Raw genomic sequence first — 17,643 nt, forward strand, 5'->3', positions numbered from 1 at the left:
GTTCTCCAGTCACCTGGGCAGCAAATGCTTTAATCTGCATAAAAACGGTATTAAAATTCACTTCACATAGGCAGGGGGAGGAAAGGAGATGACATCAGAGGTGCTTTGCCACAGATCAGAGGGACTGCAGCTGTGGCCTTCCCATTCATCAGGTGCCACATTTATCCAGTTCTGCCACTTGTGTAATACAGCAGACTTTATAAGGACGGCTCTCTTAAAAGATTTAGAACAGGTAACAAAAGCTGTCAGACTGACTTGTCTTTGAGAAAATGAATTTAGGTCACTCGAAAATTCTTGAAGGTTATATTCAGAATCAAATCCTACTGAAACACCTGCTTTCTTCTTTTTCACTAAAGGGTTCTTGGTGGGTATTGTCTCTATCTCTATTGTATTTCTCCCCTCAAATTGGCAAGTAGACCAGATCAACTGGACATGAAGTACTTGAGGACTTAAGTAGATTTTAATCTTCTGTTTATGGAACTTTTGCTTAACGAATCTTCTCGTTAACATTTAAAACAACTGGGTTTTACTAACTTTATTAAAGATGGAAAAGGAAACGATGTCATCAATAAACTAAATGTTTTATTCAAATTCTAGTATAATTTGGGGCGCCTGGGTGGCTCAGTCCATTGAGCGTCCGAATTCAGCTCAGGTCATGATCTCACAGTCTGTGAATTCGAGCCCTGCGTCAGGCTCTGTGCTGACAGCTCAGAGCCTGGAGCCTGCTTCCGATTCTGTGTCTCCCTCTCTCTGCTCCTTCCCCACTTGTGCTCTGCCTCTCTCTCTCTCAAAAATAAATAAACATTAAAAAAAAAAGAGAATCAAACTCTGGTATAATTAGATTTTTGTGCAAAGGTTATTTACTAAGTCATTTTTAAAAAGCGTGTCTACTTTTTTTGATTCTTTTCATTTACCTCCCAAATCTTAAAATAGATTCCCATAATTCATCTTAATCAGAATTCAGTGAAAAATTAAATGCAATTCAGATAATATCGAGGGCTTTGGCATCAATTCACCCCATGAATCTAAGATCACATTCAAGTGAGGGGGAGGCAGTGACACGAAGCACGCACATGAGAGGCTTTAGGGCACTGATACTGTCATCACTTGATCCAGTGCTGCTCACATGGTTTGTCCAGTTTGTAATAATTCACCATGTTGCACACTGATGATATGTACACTTTTCTTTTTGTATACTTTAATAAAAAGCTTAAAAAGATATGGTCTGTTCATGGCAGATGGGTGGTAATTAGTTACCTGGGACCAAATGTTCTCAATCTGCAAATTAGGTATAAATCTAATATCCATGATTCTGTAATAACTAATAAACCAGTACCATGGTTCTCAAGCCTTTGAGACAGACCCTTACTGTGTGATGGGGGAAATTCATCATTGCTGAGAACACTCCCTGAAGAAGTAGTAATGTAATGTTTATTATCCTTAGGTATCATGAACAAATTATAGGAGATACTACCGTATTTCCAACAAGAGCATTTTTAGAAAATTGCCCATAAATTTATGGCTTATGAATTAAATTTATAAATCAATGGCATAGTAGGAAAAAGGGAACACTGGTTTGAAAGAGGGCACGGATACCTAGTTCTTCATCTTCTCTTTCTCATTCATCTGTTCATCTATTTCCCTCTTTGTAGATATTTACTATGTGTTGGTAAATATTCCGTGCCTTCTATGTGCCAGGGACTGAGGATCTGACGATGAATCTGGTATCTGCCTTGTGTCAGAGAATAGCTAGCTTATCATCAAACCTTTCTTCTTTTTCCTGGGCATGAGTTTAAACTCCATTTTTCCAGCCTCCCTGCAGTCAGCAGTGGCCCACCATGACTGAATTTACAGCCGATGTAACAAAAGGTCTGGTTTGTGAAAGCCTCCCATGAAAGATCCCTTCCATGCTCCTTCTCTACAACCCAATGGATTGACTGAGGTGAACAAGGTGACCTTGAAAACCAACTATTGAGGATGGTGGAGTCGTAAGATGAAAGGTATCCGAGACATTATTTGCAGGGGCAGGGGGCACTGGATAAATCAGGAAGCTTTTCTGGACTTTATGTGACTGGGAAGAAAACTTAATTCATGTATGAACCATCATACATTTTGGGATTGGTTTATTACAGCAACTGTCATTAACTAACACTGTGAACCTAAGGGGTTTATTACCGTTTAAGGAAATAGCTACTCACACAAAAATTACAATACAACTCAATAATTACTACAATAAAATACAAGTTATATGAAAGTTAGAGGAAGGAGCAGTTAATTCTGCCTGGGTAAGTAACATGTGAACTGAAGTTGGAATATTTGGATACGGTTAATTGTGTTTACAAGGAAGTGGTAGAATTCAGGCCAGGAAAGTGGTTTGGGGCCAGACAGTGACATGGTAAGGAGAATAAACATGATCTTGTATGCAGTTGAGAGTTATTCAAGGTTTCAAGTGACATGGGGTGTGAAGGGTAGATTGAAAAGGGGAGCCTGGAGACAGAAATATTAAGCAAGAAGCAGTGGTGGTGGACACGAAGAAAAGGGGACAGAATAGACAAATATTTTTAAGGTAAAAACTAACCTCATTAGATGTGGTGGGTGGGGAAAGGGGGAGCGATAAAGGTGAGGTAGAGCCAGCTTTCATCTTAGAAGAAAAATTAAAATCTTATGTGCTGAGAGCAATAGGTGTTCTGAAGTCGGAAAGCAAGTCGATCATGGGGGACGGAGGAGAACCATCAGTAGTTCGGTTTTTAAACTACTGAGTTTGAAACAACTTTTCAATCTCACTTAGGTTATGGGAGATTATGGGTCTGGCCTAAAATGTATTTACTTTAGGTACGGATCATCTTTTGGAACTGACAGCATGAGAAGGTCCTTAATTTGACTGAGAGCTCTAAACCACCCTGGCAGGAAATGCTGATCTATTTTTTTAATTTAAATTTTATTAAAAAATGGTAATCCTATAATTCAAACAAATTAATTTTAAAAGGGTAGAGTGAAAAGTCTCTTCCCCTATTTCTCAAGCAACTGGTTTTTCTTCCCAGAGTAACCAATGTTATCAGATCTTTTATATCCTTCTTGAGATACTCTTCACTCTTATAAGCAAATATGCAGAAATCTTCCCCTATTTACTTTTTATAAGACATACATAACCTCCTCCCCCCTTCCCTGGCTAAAGGATGTTTACTGACCTGAGAGTGGCACCCTCAGTTTTAATCATGTCTCCATCTTGCAGATAAACATATTGTTGCTTTCCATCTATAATTTCTCCTCTTGGAGGGTTCCGTGGGAGTTTTTTAATGCAATAGGCAGTGTCTAGTAACAAAACATGTAAAATAGATTAAGTCATACTTTCAATGACAATTCAGCCTTTTAAGAGATCAGCTTTCATAGAGCTAACACTGTGCATGACGGCAAAAAATACTAACATTAAGAGAGAGACAAGAGGAAATGGGATGGGTTATAGCAGCGTTATCTCTGGAATAGTATTTTTTCTATCCCAACAAAAGAGCTTTTTATTCTTTCATGTGCTTCTAGGTCTACATAAACGCCCTTGAGATTTTCTAGTCACCCTTATTTCATACAAAAGTTTGAAAGTAGTTCTTCATAATCTCAGCTAGTTTTGCTATCAAGATGGGTGTTGAAGAGGCAGTAATACAGTACCTGAGAATTTTCTTTCTTATCTAGGTCTTAACATAGAGTAGAAGTCATGGCATCATGGCAGTACTTAATAATAAAAGGATGAGAGCACAGTGTTCTTTCTGTGAATGTTGAACGGAAGCCTCAAACCCGGGGCTAAGATATTAAATTGCTAAAATAAATTTAACCCATACTAGACCTCTCACTGACGTTAAGAAAGTCAATTAACCAATCAATAGCTGAGTGTGAATTATCTAACCGGTATACTATACATAGTGAATAGAAGCACCATGACATCCAGATGCTTAAAAACTGTCACAGTTGGGGACATAAAATTTACAAACCAGAAATAATTAAAGAACTATCCTTGGTCTCATTTAATGAATACTACGTGGACAATTCAGCTCATAAATGCAATGCTAGTTAAGAGAAAGAAGAAACAATTAGGAAAAAAATTCATAGACTTGATATAACTTGAAGCGTGGTGTAAAGGATGAGTAATTTGGGGAAAGGTACTGAGAAGGACTTATGGATAAGGGGAACAGCATCTGGAAAAGCACAGAGATGACCACGTGTGTCTACCAACCTGTCTAATGCAAAACACTGGCTGAGAAGCGGAGATAAAGTGGGATTAGATGCGCTCAGACCATGGAGGGCCTTATATTGCCTTTCACAGAATAGAGGAATTTAAACTTTACCGTATGTGGCCACTGTACAGTCTTTGGAAAGAAAATGAAATAATGTTAACCCGTTGATCAATATGGCAGCTCTAGGTGGGACAATGGAGGGGAAGAGATCAGAAAGACCAGGAGGGGATGACTAGGTGTCAGAACTAAGGTGACAGCAGTGGACAACATGGAGAAGAAGACATTCAGGGAAACACTGACAAGGCACAGAAATCAGGCTAGAATGGAAGAGAAAAGAGATAGAAATACTGCAAATGTAATAAAAATAAAACAACTGGGACCAGACCTTCCCTCTCCAGCCCCAAACTCCACTATTTTGTATCTTGGAGGCTGAAGCAAAAAATAATATGCTATTCTGGGAACTGGCATTACATAATAAGGCTGTCTTCATTCTGGAGTGAGATGGGGAGGTTTTTTGGTATGTGTTTATTTTTAATCTGTATAATTTTGTCTTTCAGTAGAGAAGTAGAGGTATTACATTTCTTCTGGTTATGAGACCTTTGGTACACAATCCTTCCAAAAAACTCACCGTTATCTCAAAATTATAAAACAAATGTCGTACAATAACTTTGTGTTAGTTTTTATTTTTTTATTTTATTTATTATTTTTTTTTTCAAAGTTTATTCATTTTGGGGACAGAGAGAGAGACAGAACATGAACGGGGGAGGGGCAGAGAGAGAGGGAGACACAGAATCGGAAACAGGCTCCGGGCTCTGAGCCATCAGCTCAGAGCCCGACGCGGGGCTCGAACTCACAGACCGCGAGATCGTGACCTGGCTGAAGTTGGACGCTTAACCGACTGCGCCACCCAGGCGCCCCTGTGTTAGTTTTTAAAGTTACGTGCAAATATGAAAACACATGTCCTCCTCAAATTAACAATCTATATAGGCAGGATGGAGAAGGGCATGCTGAAAGCAATCATATAATAATAATTGTATTTAATAAAAGCTTATTGAGAGATAATTCAATAGTATAAAATTCATCCTTTTAAAGTGTACAGTTCAGTGTCCTTAAAGTATATCCAGGGGTGCCTGGGTGGCTAAGTTGGTTAAGCATCTGACTCTTGGTTTCAGTTCAGGTCATGATCTCACACAGTTGGTGGCTTTGAGCCCCGCATCTGGTTCTGCACTGATAGTGCGGAGCCTGCTTAGGATTCTTTCTCTCTCCCTCTCGCTCAAGATAAATAAACTAAAAAAAAAAAAAAAAAAAAAAAAAAGTATATCCAAAGAGCTGTATAACTATCTCCACTATCTAATTTTATAATGTTTTCAAAATCCCTCAAAGAAACCCTTTACCCAACTGTAGTCACTCCCTATTCTCTCCTTCCAGCCCCTTGCAACCACTTACCTACTTTCTGTCTCAATCATGTAATTATTTTAACAGGGAGAAACCCTCAGTCATTTGTTAAGGTTCGAATAATGGTTTATAACATCATTGTTAATGCTAATTACTGAAGCTGATACAAGTGATATTGTTTATAATACCTTCTAATGAGAATACATTCTAATTGAATGGCATAGAAGCAAACATTTGACTCTTAAGACTGGGATGGGAAATAAATGGCAAAGACCCAGCTTTAGCTGCAAAATAACAGCTATCAGATTACAAAATATATTTTGTAAGATTTACTTAAAAATAAACCAAAATATTGGGGCAGCCTGGGGCTATATAGTTCTCATGTCTAGTAAAATTCTGGTTTCCTGCCAGCTACTGGGAGTTCCTAAATTATACACTGATTGTATATTAAACGTTTGAAAGCAGGATGCTTCGAAGTTACTGTATCTTCTCACAGACGTCTTTTTTTTTTCTTAAAAATTTTAAATGTTTATTTTTGAGAGAGAGAGAGCAAGCAGGGGAGGGGCAGAGAGAAAGAGAGACACGGAATCCAAAGCAGGCTCCAGGCTCCAAACTGTCAGCCCAGAGCCTGATGTGGGGCTCAAACCCACAAACCCACATGAGATCATGACCTAAGCCGAAGTAAGACATTTAACCAACTGAGCCACCCAGGCACCTGGTCACAGAAGTCTTATAAATGGCATTCATAATTTAGGTGTGGCCTGTAAAACCACAGGTTGTTAGCATCATAAAGCAGTTGAAAAATTTCTGCCATCTGATAGTTAACAAAAATAGTAAAATGATATGGAGCAAAGAAAGTAATAAAATAAAATGGAACAAGAATGCCAGTAATTAAGGATTTAGAGAATGAAGAAATACATGGGACTCTTGTGGGGAGATTCTGAAAGGTACCTCTGTATGATTTCAGTGCTGAGCAACTCAAGGTCTGTATTCAGTTGGTCTAGCTTCAATAAAGTTCAGAATGAAAGTCAACAAGTTACTTCTCAAAATATTAAAATTTTAGTGGCTATAGAGCAGTGTCAAATTTTTTTCTTTATTTCGGGGCTTGAACTCACGACCCTGACATCATGACCTGAGCCACCCCGGTGCCCCTTCTCAATTTTCTTTAAATCAACCTAATAGGTAATCTATTATACAAATATTCATTATTTTATATGGAACCCAAAACTTTTAATTTTTAATTTAAAGAAATAGGTCAAATGTCCATTGGCAGGTGAATGGCAGGTGAATGGTATAGTCCCACCATGGATTACCACTAGGCAATAAGGAACAAACTACTGATATATGAAACCTAGGTGAATCTCAAAAACAAGACGCTGTGTGAAAGAAGCCAGAGAGTGATTCTGTATGCTTCTAATATGTGACATTTTATTTATTAAAAACATTTTTTTAATGCTTACTTATTTTTGAGAGAGAGAGAACGAGAGAGCAAAAGCAGGGGAGGGGCAGAGAGAGGAGCACAGAGGATCCAAAGCGGGTCTACGCTGACAGCAGCAAGCCCGATGTGGGTCTTGAACTTGCGAACTACGAGATCATGACCTGAGCCAAAGTCAGACACTCAACAGACTGAGCCACCCAGGTGCCCCCCATTATGTGACATTTTAAACAGGCAAAACTAATCTATAGTGAAATAAAGCAGATTAATGGCTGCTGGAGGGAGACTCACTGCAGAGAGGCACCAGGGGACCTCTTTTTAGGGGCATGAGAGTGTTCTTTATCTTGACTGGATTGGTCACAAAGGTGTTTATCAAACTATACTTTTAAAATGGGCACACTTTATGTATATAAATTCAAGTTCAATGAAGTTGATTTATGAAACAGGCCATAAACATTAAAAAATTTCAAACTGACCCTCATGCTAAAAGAGTTGGCCAAAGCTAGTCAAGAACCTTCAGCATTGATTTTTAATTCACAAAATTTAATGGGTAGACAGATAAGAGAAGGGTGAGGAAAAGTGACACTGAGAGATAATGATTTCCTATGGCATACGGTCCCCTAGGATTGTAAGAAAGGAGGTAAGAGGGGGAGACTGGGTGGCTCAGTCAGTTAAGTGTCCGACTTTGGCTCAGGTCATGATCTCACTGTAAGTTCGAGCCCCTCATGGGGCTCTGTGCTGACAGCTCAGAGCCTGGAACCTGCTTTGGATTCTGTGTCTCCTTCTCTCTCTGCTCCTCCCCCACTCACACTCTGTCTCTCTCTCTCAAAAATAAATAATAAAACATCAGAAAAGGGGCGCCTGGGTGGCGCAGTCGGTTAAGCGTCCGACTTCAGCCAGGTCACGATCTCGCGGTCCATGAGTTCGAGCCCCGCGTCAGGCTCTGGGCTGATGGCTCAGAGCCTGGAGCCTGTTTTCAATTCTGTGTCTCCCTCTCTCTCTGCCCCTCCCCCGTTCATGCTCTGTCTCTCTCTGTCCCCAAAATAAATAAACGTTCAAAAAACAAAAAAACAACAAAAAAAAAGAAAATAAAAAAAAAAAATCAGAAAAAAAAAAAAAGGAGCTAAGAAGGTAACAAAGGTTGGAGCGTTTTTTAATAATGGGCCTGGTGATATTGGGTGCCCTGGCTGAAAATATCTTGGTGTCCCAAATGTAATCTCAAGCCCAAAAAAGACGACACTTAAAAATATTTAAAACATGAGTTGAATGCAGATGTGCATTCCTTTTGTGAATGAATGCTCCTGACCTTCTGTCCTTCATGTGTCTTGAACTTGCCAAGCACACCCCAATTCCAGTATCTCTGCTCTTGCAATGCCTTCTGTCTGTTCAGACACGCCAGCCAGCCAGCCATACTGTATGGCTTACTCCCCCTCCCCGTCCACTCTGGATACAAACCACTGCCCTTCCGCCACTTTGGCTTCTCTCCCCTTTTACTTTACTTAGCTTTATTTTTATCTTCATGGCACCTATCGCCATCCGACCCATTATGTATTTACCATTTACCTTCCCTACTAGAATGCAGGCTTCAGGACAGCAGAGCCTTTGTGGTGTTCGCTGCTATATCCCTTGTGCCAAGAACAGTGTCTGGATATAGTGGTCGCTTGGGTATTTGTTAAAGGAAGGAATGAATGAATGAATCTGTGTGTGATGGCGAGATGGGGGAATAAAGAGAGAAACAGTAAAGTGTCAGTTCTGAATGGGTTTCAGGTACAGAGAATTATCAGTGCAATTTACCAGCATTTCAGTGTATTGCAGTAAGTGCCTTAAAGTTACGGAGGACCTGAGACCAGGTTTAGAACGTGGACAAAAACAGCAGCTCCCTGTAACGCGTTTAGCACAGTGCCTGGCACACAGTAAATGCTCAATACTGGTTAGTTATTGGATCTGAAGTAGTAACTGTCACAAAGACAAAATTAAAACTGACCTTCATCACTGGGCAAAGGGGAAAAATAAGCGGGATAAGAGATCTGAAGTAGAAAACAGGACTTTCCCTCTCCTCTTTTGTTAACATTGGGGCAGTATTAAAGTATATTAACTTCTAAAAGTATCACATAAATATATAAGGTACTCAGTAAATGACCAACTAGCTTACATGGTTGTGTAACTGAAATAAATTATTCTGAAAACATACTTTTCCTCAATGAGCTCAATTAATGCTTTCTGTTTACCATTACTGATGCTTTTACAAATATCTCCTATGCCCCCGGTATGATCATGGTGCCAGTGAGTCACTACAATTTCCTGGATTGTTGTATTAAATTCAGTCAGAGCCTGCTTTAAACAGTTGATATATTCTGGAATTGCTGGTTCTCCAGTGTCAATGAGGATTCTCCTGAAAATTAAATGGAAGATAATCACACAATTGGAACAGAGAATATCAGCATATGTCTCACATAGATAATTCATATTACATTTAAGAAACTACATAAATTGCTTGGCTTTCAACCTCCTCAAAAACCAACTAAAGGATACTTTGCCTTAACCACAGTAATCTCACTGTAAGAAAAGTTCTTTGAAAAAAACTTATAGGGGCGCCTGGGTGGCTCAGTCGGTTGAGCGTCTGACTCTTGATTCCGGCTCTGGTCATGATCTCAGGGTTGTGGGATCAAGCCCCATGTCGGGCTCTGTGCTGACTGTGGAGCCTGCTTGGGATTCTCTCTCTCCCTCTGCCTCTCTCCAGAGCCTGTGTGTGCATGCTCTCTCTTTCAAGAAGAAACAAAAAACAAAACAAAACAAAACCTATAGTTAAATGTGAGTCTGAACTTGGCAAGTTCAAGGCACAATAATATTGAATACTTACATAGCACTTAAATATGGCATTGTTCTAAGGACTTTACATATTTTAACAATTATGTTCCTTATGAAACTATTTTTTTTAATGTTTATTTTTGAGAGAGACAGAGAGAGAGAGAGAGAGGGAGAGAGTGCGCACGAACAAGCGGGGGGAAGGGCAAAGGGAAAAGGGAGACACAGTATCTGAAGAAGGCTCCAGGCTTTGAGCTGTCGGCATAGGGCCCAATGTGGGGCTTGAACCCACAAACCATGAGATCATGACCTGAGGCGAAACTGGATGCTTACCCGACTAAGCCACCCAGGCCCCCTCACTCCCATAAAACTATTTAAAATAGGTATTTCATGGGGTGCCTGGGTGGCTCAGTAAGTTAAGCCTCTGACTTCGGCAGTTGATTATCTCACAGTTTGTGAATTTGAGCCTTGCATGGGGCTCTGTGCTGACAGCATGGAGCCTGGAGCCCACTTCCATTTCTACGTGTCTCCCTCTCTCTGTCCCTCTCCTGTTCACACTCTCTGTCTGTCTCTCTCTCAAAAATAAACATTAAGAAAATGTTTTAAAAATAGGTATTTCATTATTATATCCAGAAATTAAGTAACTTGCCCAAGGTTACTCTGCAAATAAATGGCCAAACCAGCATTCAAACCCAGATATTCTGGCTCCAGAATGTGCTTTTATGCACTCTCTCTTTAATGCTTATTTTTGAGAGAGGGAGACAGCATGAGCAGGGGAGGGGCAGAGAGAGGGGGACAGAGGATCCAAAACAGACTTTGCGCTGACAGCAGAGAGCCCGATGGGGGGCTGGAACTCATGAACTATGAGATCATGACCCGAGCCGAAGTTGGAGGCTTAACTGACTGATCCATCCAGATGCTCCTATCCACCCTTTGAGATCTTTTATGACATCCTCAAATGTCTCATAGATATGGAAGAATTAGATTCAACGGTATTCCTAAAGAAACCTCGTCTTCTATACTACACAAAAACTTACACTCAAGTTTTACATTGGTTCCCTTCCACATAAAAATGAAGGTAGGAGGGAAGCATGGGGAAATGCCTGAGTTGCTTTATTTCTTGACTTAGACAACCCTGTTATATTTTTCGGCTTTGTGGTTCTGAACCTTCCTTATACTTTGTTTGCCCTTCCTCACTATTTTATGGGATGATGTTCTTTCTCTGTGAGGTTTTCCTGAACTAAAGAACCAGCTCACAAACTTCTTAATTCATGCTGCTTCACAGTAACACCTCCCTAATTTATATTGGGGGAGAGAAGATTAGTCTTAATGAAAAGTCTGAGTCATTCATTAATATAATAACTGTATGAATTACCTACTATATGCCATGCCTTTCTTACAAGACAAAAAATCCTGTTTATACTAGTGGAGGGTGGGAAGAGCTATGAAAACAAACAGTAATAGCTGACAGATAAACAGTTCAGCATTCTGCAGAACATTAATATGGGGTAAATGACAGGAAGAAACCGTATGGCTCTTTTATATTGGATGGCTTGTTTCCCTAACCCTATTCCCAGAGACCCAATAAAAACAAACTGTCTACTTGCAGGATTGGGGTGTTTCTGTGTGTGTGTGTGGGGGGGGCATGATTGGCCTTGTGGTCCACAGCCTTTTATCTACACCTTAAGTTCCATGGAGCAGTGGCCATACTTCACAAGTACATAGTATTCTAACTGTCCCTTCTGGAGACAGGGAAACTAGATGGTTATATTGGCCCAAGAATGCATTACGAGGTCCTGTAGGCAGTGGAAATGTAAGGAGGAGATGGTTAAAAAACATTGACACAATCAGCAGGATTTTTTTTTTTTTGAGGGAGACAGAGTGAGCGTGCACGCACATCTGTGCGTGCATGTGGTGGGGAGGGGCAAAGAGAGAGGCAGAGAATCTTAAGCAGGCTTCATGTTCAGTGCAGAGCCCAACTTGTGCTTGCTCTTACGACCATGAGATTGTGGCCTGAGCTGAAATCCACAGTTGGACACTTAACCAGCTGAGCCACCTGGGCACCTCAACAGGATTTTTTTTTTTTAAACAACTGGAGTTGGAAGGGAAAGGAAAGAGTTGACGATTCTGTGGTTTCTAGGTGAGATGACTGGTATGTCATTAACCAGGACTGTAAACGCTGGAGGGAACAAATGTGAGATAAATCTGGTTTGGGCCAGGGTGAATTTTGATGACATTCCAGCCATCTTCCCTTGCTGTTTCTCCATAGCACCTATTACCATGTGACACATTATATACTTACATGTTTATTTATTTATTGCCTATCTCCATACCCTCCCACAACCTACAAATTTAAGCTCTCTGAGGACAGAAACCTTGTCTGGCTTTGCTGGAACCTAGATAGTGACATGTACTAGGGAATAAATGTTTGTTGGAGGCAGTAGCTTTATTTTTATCTTATTTAATTATCAAAACAATCCTGAGATTCTTCTCTCATTATATAGATGAAGAAACTGAGGCCTTGACAAGTTAGACATATAAGTAATATAGTAACTTGCTCAGAGTCACAAACTCTAGCAGAGAATATAATTGAATCCATACCTTTCTAACTGCAATGCACATTTTCTTTGGATATGAGGAATACCCTTTGAGGTGGATACTATTCAACTCTCATTGCACAAATAAGGAATCTGAAGCTTAAGAGAATCAACTGTCTTGTCCGAAGTCATAAGCTAGGATCCAGATTTAGGTACAGAGGCTTAACTCTAGTTGCTACATTAGACTGCCTTTTCCTATTAAAAGATATACTATTTGCCATCAAGGGAGTTACAGTTTTGATAGTAAAGGTTAAACTTGCAGCTTTTGGAGATTTTTTTTTTTATGTTTATTTATTTTTGAGAGAGAGAGAAAGACAGAGCATGAGTGGGAGAGGGGCAGGGAGAGAGAGGGAGACACAGAATCCAAAGTAGGCTCCAGGACCCGAGCTGTCAGCACAGAGCCTGACGTGGGGCTCGCACCCCATGAACCGTGAGATCATGACCTGAGCCGAAGTCGGACGCTCAACCGACTGAGCCACCCAGGTGCCCCAGCTTTTGCAGATTCTTGAGCAGAGGAGGAACACGGAAACACTTGTCAGAAGATCTGGCTATTATTTGTCCACTCAAATGTTTACCGAATACCTGTGTACTGGGCATCACAGGATGGTTAGTAATGCTTTAGGGAAATTTATTTGGCATACACAGGCTAATGAGAATGAAGAATACCAGCTACAACTGCAGTTATTCAGAAATCTTTGAATCATAGTACTGAAAATGAAAAGAAAACCTAGAGAACCCTCATTCATTCATTCAGCAAATATTTACTGTACTACTGCACCATGTACAAAGCTCTGTGTGAGGTGCTGGGGATACAGTGATGAGTAAGCCTTCATTGCTCTTAGTTTGGTGGGGAGTGGAAGTGAGGAAAGACATGAAGTTTCTTCTTACACAAAAATTCATTTTTTGGAGGAAAGATGGCGGCGTAGGAGGACGCTGGGCTCATGGCGTCCTGCTGATCACTTAGATTCTACCTACACCTGCCTAAATAACCCAGAAAACCACCAGAAGACTAGCAGAACGGATTCTCCGGAGCCAAGCATAGACGAGAGGTCCACGGACGAGGGTAGGAAGGGTGGCGAGGCGGTGCGCACTACACGGACTGGCGGGAGGGAGCCGGGGCGGAGGGGCGGCCCGCCGGCAAAGCAGAGCCCCCGAGTCTGGCTGGCAAAAGCGGAGGGGCCAGACGGAGTGTGTTCGGATAGCAAGTGGGACTTAACACCTGGAAGGTTATAAGTTAACAGCTCTGCTCAGAGAATGGGAGGGCTGGAGGACAACCGGAGGGAGAGTTGTTGAGCCCTGGACGACAGAGCGCAGCTTGGTGGGGAACAAAGGCGCTTGCCAGCGCCATCTCCCTCGCCAGCGCCATCTCCCTCGCCCATCCCCCAGCCAAAATCCCAAAGGGAACCGATTCCTGCCAGGGAACTTGCCTGCACCACGCAAACACCCAACGCTGTGCTTCTGCGGATCCATCCCTCCGGCGGGTTTGACTCCCTCCCGGTGCTGCAGGGCCCCTCCCGAAGCAGACCTCCGAAGGAAAAGCGAGCTGAGCCTGCCCCTCCTGCCTTGCACCTTGCCTACCCACCCCAGTTAATATGCCAGATCCCCAGCACCACAAGCCTGGCAGTGTGCAAGTAGCCCAGACGGGCCACACCACCCCACAGTGAATCCCGCCCCTAGGAGAGGGGAAGAGAAGGTACACACCAGTCTGACTGCAGCCCCAGTGGTGGGCCAGGGGCAGACATCAGGTCTGACTGCGGCCCCACCCACCAACGCAAGTTATTCAAGACAGCACAGGGGAAGTGCCCCGCAGTCCTGCACCACTCCAGGGACTATCCAAAATGACAAAACAGAAGAATTTCCCTCAAAAAAAAAAACCTCCAGGAAAGAACGACAGCTAACAAACTGATCAAAAACGATTTAAACAATATAACAGAAAGTGAATTTAGAATAATAGTCACAAAATTAATCGCTGGGCTTGAAAACAGTATAAAGGACAGCAGAGAATCTCTTGCTACAGAGATCAAGGGACTAAGGAACAGTCAGGAGGAGCTAAAAAATGCTATAAATGAACTGCAGAATAAAATGCGGATGACCATGGCTCAGATTGAAGAGGCAGAGGAGAGAATAGGTGAACTAGAAGATAAAATTATGGAAAAACAGGAAGCTGAGAAAAAGAGAGATAAGAAAATCCAGGAGTATGAGGGGAAAATTAGAGAACAAAGTGATGCACTAAAGAGAAATAATCTACGTATAATTGGTATTCCAGAGGAGGAAGAGAGAGGGAAAGGTGCTGAAGGTGTACTTGAAGAAATAATAGCTGAGAACTTCCCTGAACTGGGGAAGGAAAAAGGCACTGAAATCCAAGAGGCACAGAGAACTCCCTTCAGTCGTAACTTGAATCGATCTTCTGCACGACATATCATAGTGAAACTGGCAAAATACAAGGATAAAGAGAAAATTCTGAAAGCAGCTAAGGATAAACGTGCTCTAACATATAAAGGGAGACCTGTAAGACTCGTGACCGATCTCTCTACTGAAACTTGGCAGGCCAGAAAGGAATGGCAGGAAATCTTCAATGTGATGAACAGAAAAAAATATGCAGCCGAGAATCCGTTATCCAGCAAGTCTGTCATTTAGAATAGAAGGAGAGATAAAGGTCTTCCCAAACAAACAAAAACTGAAGGAATTCGTCACCACTAAACCAGCCCTACAAGAGATCCTAAAGGGGGATCCTGTGAGACAAAGTACCAGAGACATCGCTACAAGCATGAAACCTACAGACATCACAATGACTCTAAACTTGTATCTTTCTTTTTTTTTTTTTTAAATTTTTTTTTTTTAACGTTTTTATTTATTTTTGGGACAGAGAGAGACAGAGCATGAATGGGGTGGGGCAGAGAGAGAGGGAGACACAGAATCGGAAAACAGGCTCCAGGCTCCGAGCCATCAGCCCAGAGCCTGATGCGGGGCTCGAACTCACGGACCGCGAGATCGTGACCTGGCTGAAGTCGGATGCTTAACCGACTGCGCCACCCAGGCGCCCCTAAACTTGTATCTTTCTATAATAACACTGAACATAAATGGACTAAATGCGCCAACCAAAAGACATAGGGTATCAGAATGGATAAAAAAACAAGACCCATCTATTTGCTGTCTACAAGAGACTCATTTTAGACCTGAGGACACCTTCAGATTGAAAGTGAGGTGATGGAGAACTATTTATCATGCTACTGGAAGTCAAAAGAAAGCTGGAGTAGCCGTACTTATATCAGACAAACTAGACTTTAAAGGCTGTAACAAGAGATGAAGAAGGGCATTATATAATAATTACAGGGTCTATCCATCAGGAAGAGCTAACAATTATAAATGTCTATGCCCGAATACGGGAGCCCCCAAATATATAAAACAATTACTCATAAACATAAGCAACCTTATTATTAAGAATGTGGTAACTGCAGGGGACTTTAACATTCCACTTACAGAAATGGACAGATCATCTAGACACACAGTCAATAAAGAAACAAGGGCCCTGAATGAGACATTGGATCAGATGGACTTGACAGATATATTTAGAACTCTGCATCCCAAAGCAACAGAATATACTTTCTTCTCGAGTGCAGGTGGAACATTCTCCAAGATAGATCACATACTGGGTCACAAAACAGCCCTTCATAAGTATACAAGAATTGAGATCATACGATGCATACTTTCAGACCACAATGCAATGAAGCTTGAAATCAACCACAGGAAAAAGTCTGGAAAACCTCCAAAAGCATGGAGGTTAAAGAACACCCTGCTAAAGAATGAACGGGTCAACCAGGAAATTAGAGAAGAAATTTAAAAATATATGGAAACAAACAAAAATGAAAAGACAACAATCCAAACGCTTTGGGATGCAGCGAAGGCAGTCCTGAGAGGAAAATACATTGCAATCCAGGCCTATCTCAAGAAACAAGAAAAATCCCAAATATAAAATCTAACAGCACACCTAAAGGAACTAGAAGCAGAACAGCAAGGCAGCCTAAACCCAGCAGAAGAAGAGAAATAATAAATATCAGAGCAGAAATAAACAATATAGATTCTGAAAAAAACTGTAAAGCTGATCAATGAAACCAAGAGTTGGTTTTTTGAAAAAATAAACAAAATTGATAAACCTCTAGCCAGGCTTCTCAAAAAGAAAAGGGAGATGACCCAAATAGATAAAATCATGAATGAAAGTGGAATTATTACAACCAATCCCTCAGAGATACAAGGAATTATCAGGGAATACTATGAAAAATTATATGCCAACAAACTGGACAACCTGGAAGAAATGGACAAATTCCTAAACACCCACACGCTTCCAAAACTCAATCAGGAGGAAATAGAAAGCTTGAACAGACCCATAACCAGCGAAGAAATTGAATCAGTTATCAAAAATCTCCCAACAAATAAGAGTCCAGGACCAGATGGCTTCCCAGGGGAGTTCTACCAGACATTTAAAGCAGAGATAATACCTATCCTTCTCAAGCTATTCCAAGAAATAGAAAGGGAAGGAAAACTTCCAGACTCATTCTATGAAGCCAGTATTACTTTGATTCCTAAACCAGACAGAGACCCAGTAAAAAAAGAGAACTACAGGCCAATATCCCTGATGAATATGGATGCAAAAATTCTCAATAAGATACTAGCAAATTAAATTCAACAGCATACAAAAATAATTATTCACCATGATCAAGTGGGATTCATTCCTGGGATGCAGGGCTGGTTCAACATTCGCAAATCAATCAACGTGATACATCACATTAATAAAAGAAAAGATAAGAACCATATGATCCTGTCTATCGATGCAGAAAAGGCTTTTGACAAAATTCAGCAAACTTTCTTAATAAAAACCTTCGAGAAAGTCGGGATAGAAGGAACATACTTAAACATCATAAAAGCCATTTATGAAAAGCCTACAGCTAACATCATCCTCAATGGGGAAAAACTGAGAGCTTTTTCCCTGAGATCAGGAACACGATACTGCTATTGTTTAACATAGTGTTGGAAGTTCTAGCATCAGCAATCAGACAACAAAAGGGAATCAAAGACATCAAAATTGGCAAAGATGAAGTCAAGCTTTCACTTTTTGCAGATGACATGATATTATACATGGAAAATCCGATAGACTCCACCAAAAGTCTGCTAGAACTGATACATGAATTCA

General features: G+C 41.0%; 1 protein-coding gene across 1 annotated transcript in view; it reads right to left on the reverse strand.

The window, feature by feature from the left end:
• Nucleotides 1–17,643, reverse strand: part of LACTB2 (lactamase beta 2) — a 33,053-nt gene that overhangs the window by 10,499 nt on the left and 4,911 nt on the right. Inside the window, exons 2-3 of the mRNA XM_043601188.1 lie at nucleotides 9,282–9,445; nucleotides 3,189–3,312 (exon numbers count right to left, since the gene is read on the reverse strand). Coding sequence (XP_043457123.1) covers nucleotides 3,189–3,312; nucleotides 9,282–9,445 — 288 coding nt within the window. The remainder of the gene's footprint in view (nucleotides 1–3,188; nucleotides 3,313–9,281; nucleotides 9,446–17,643) is intronic.

The sequence above is a fragment of the Prionailurus bengalensis genome, chromosome F2 (genome assembly GCF_016509475.1).
Source record: "Prionailurus bengalensis isolate Pbe53 chromosome F2, Fcat_Pben_1.1_paternal_pri, whole genome shotgun sequence".
NCBI lineage: Eukaryota > Metazoa > Chordata > Mammalia > Carnivora > Felidae > Prionailurus > Prionailurus bengalensis.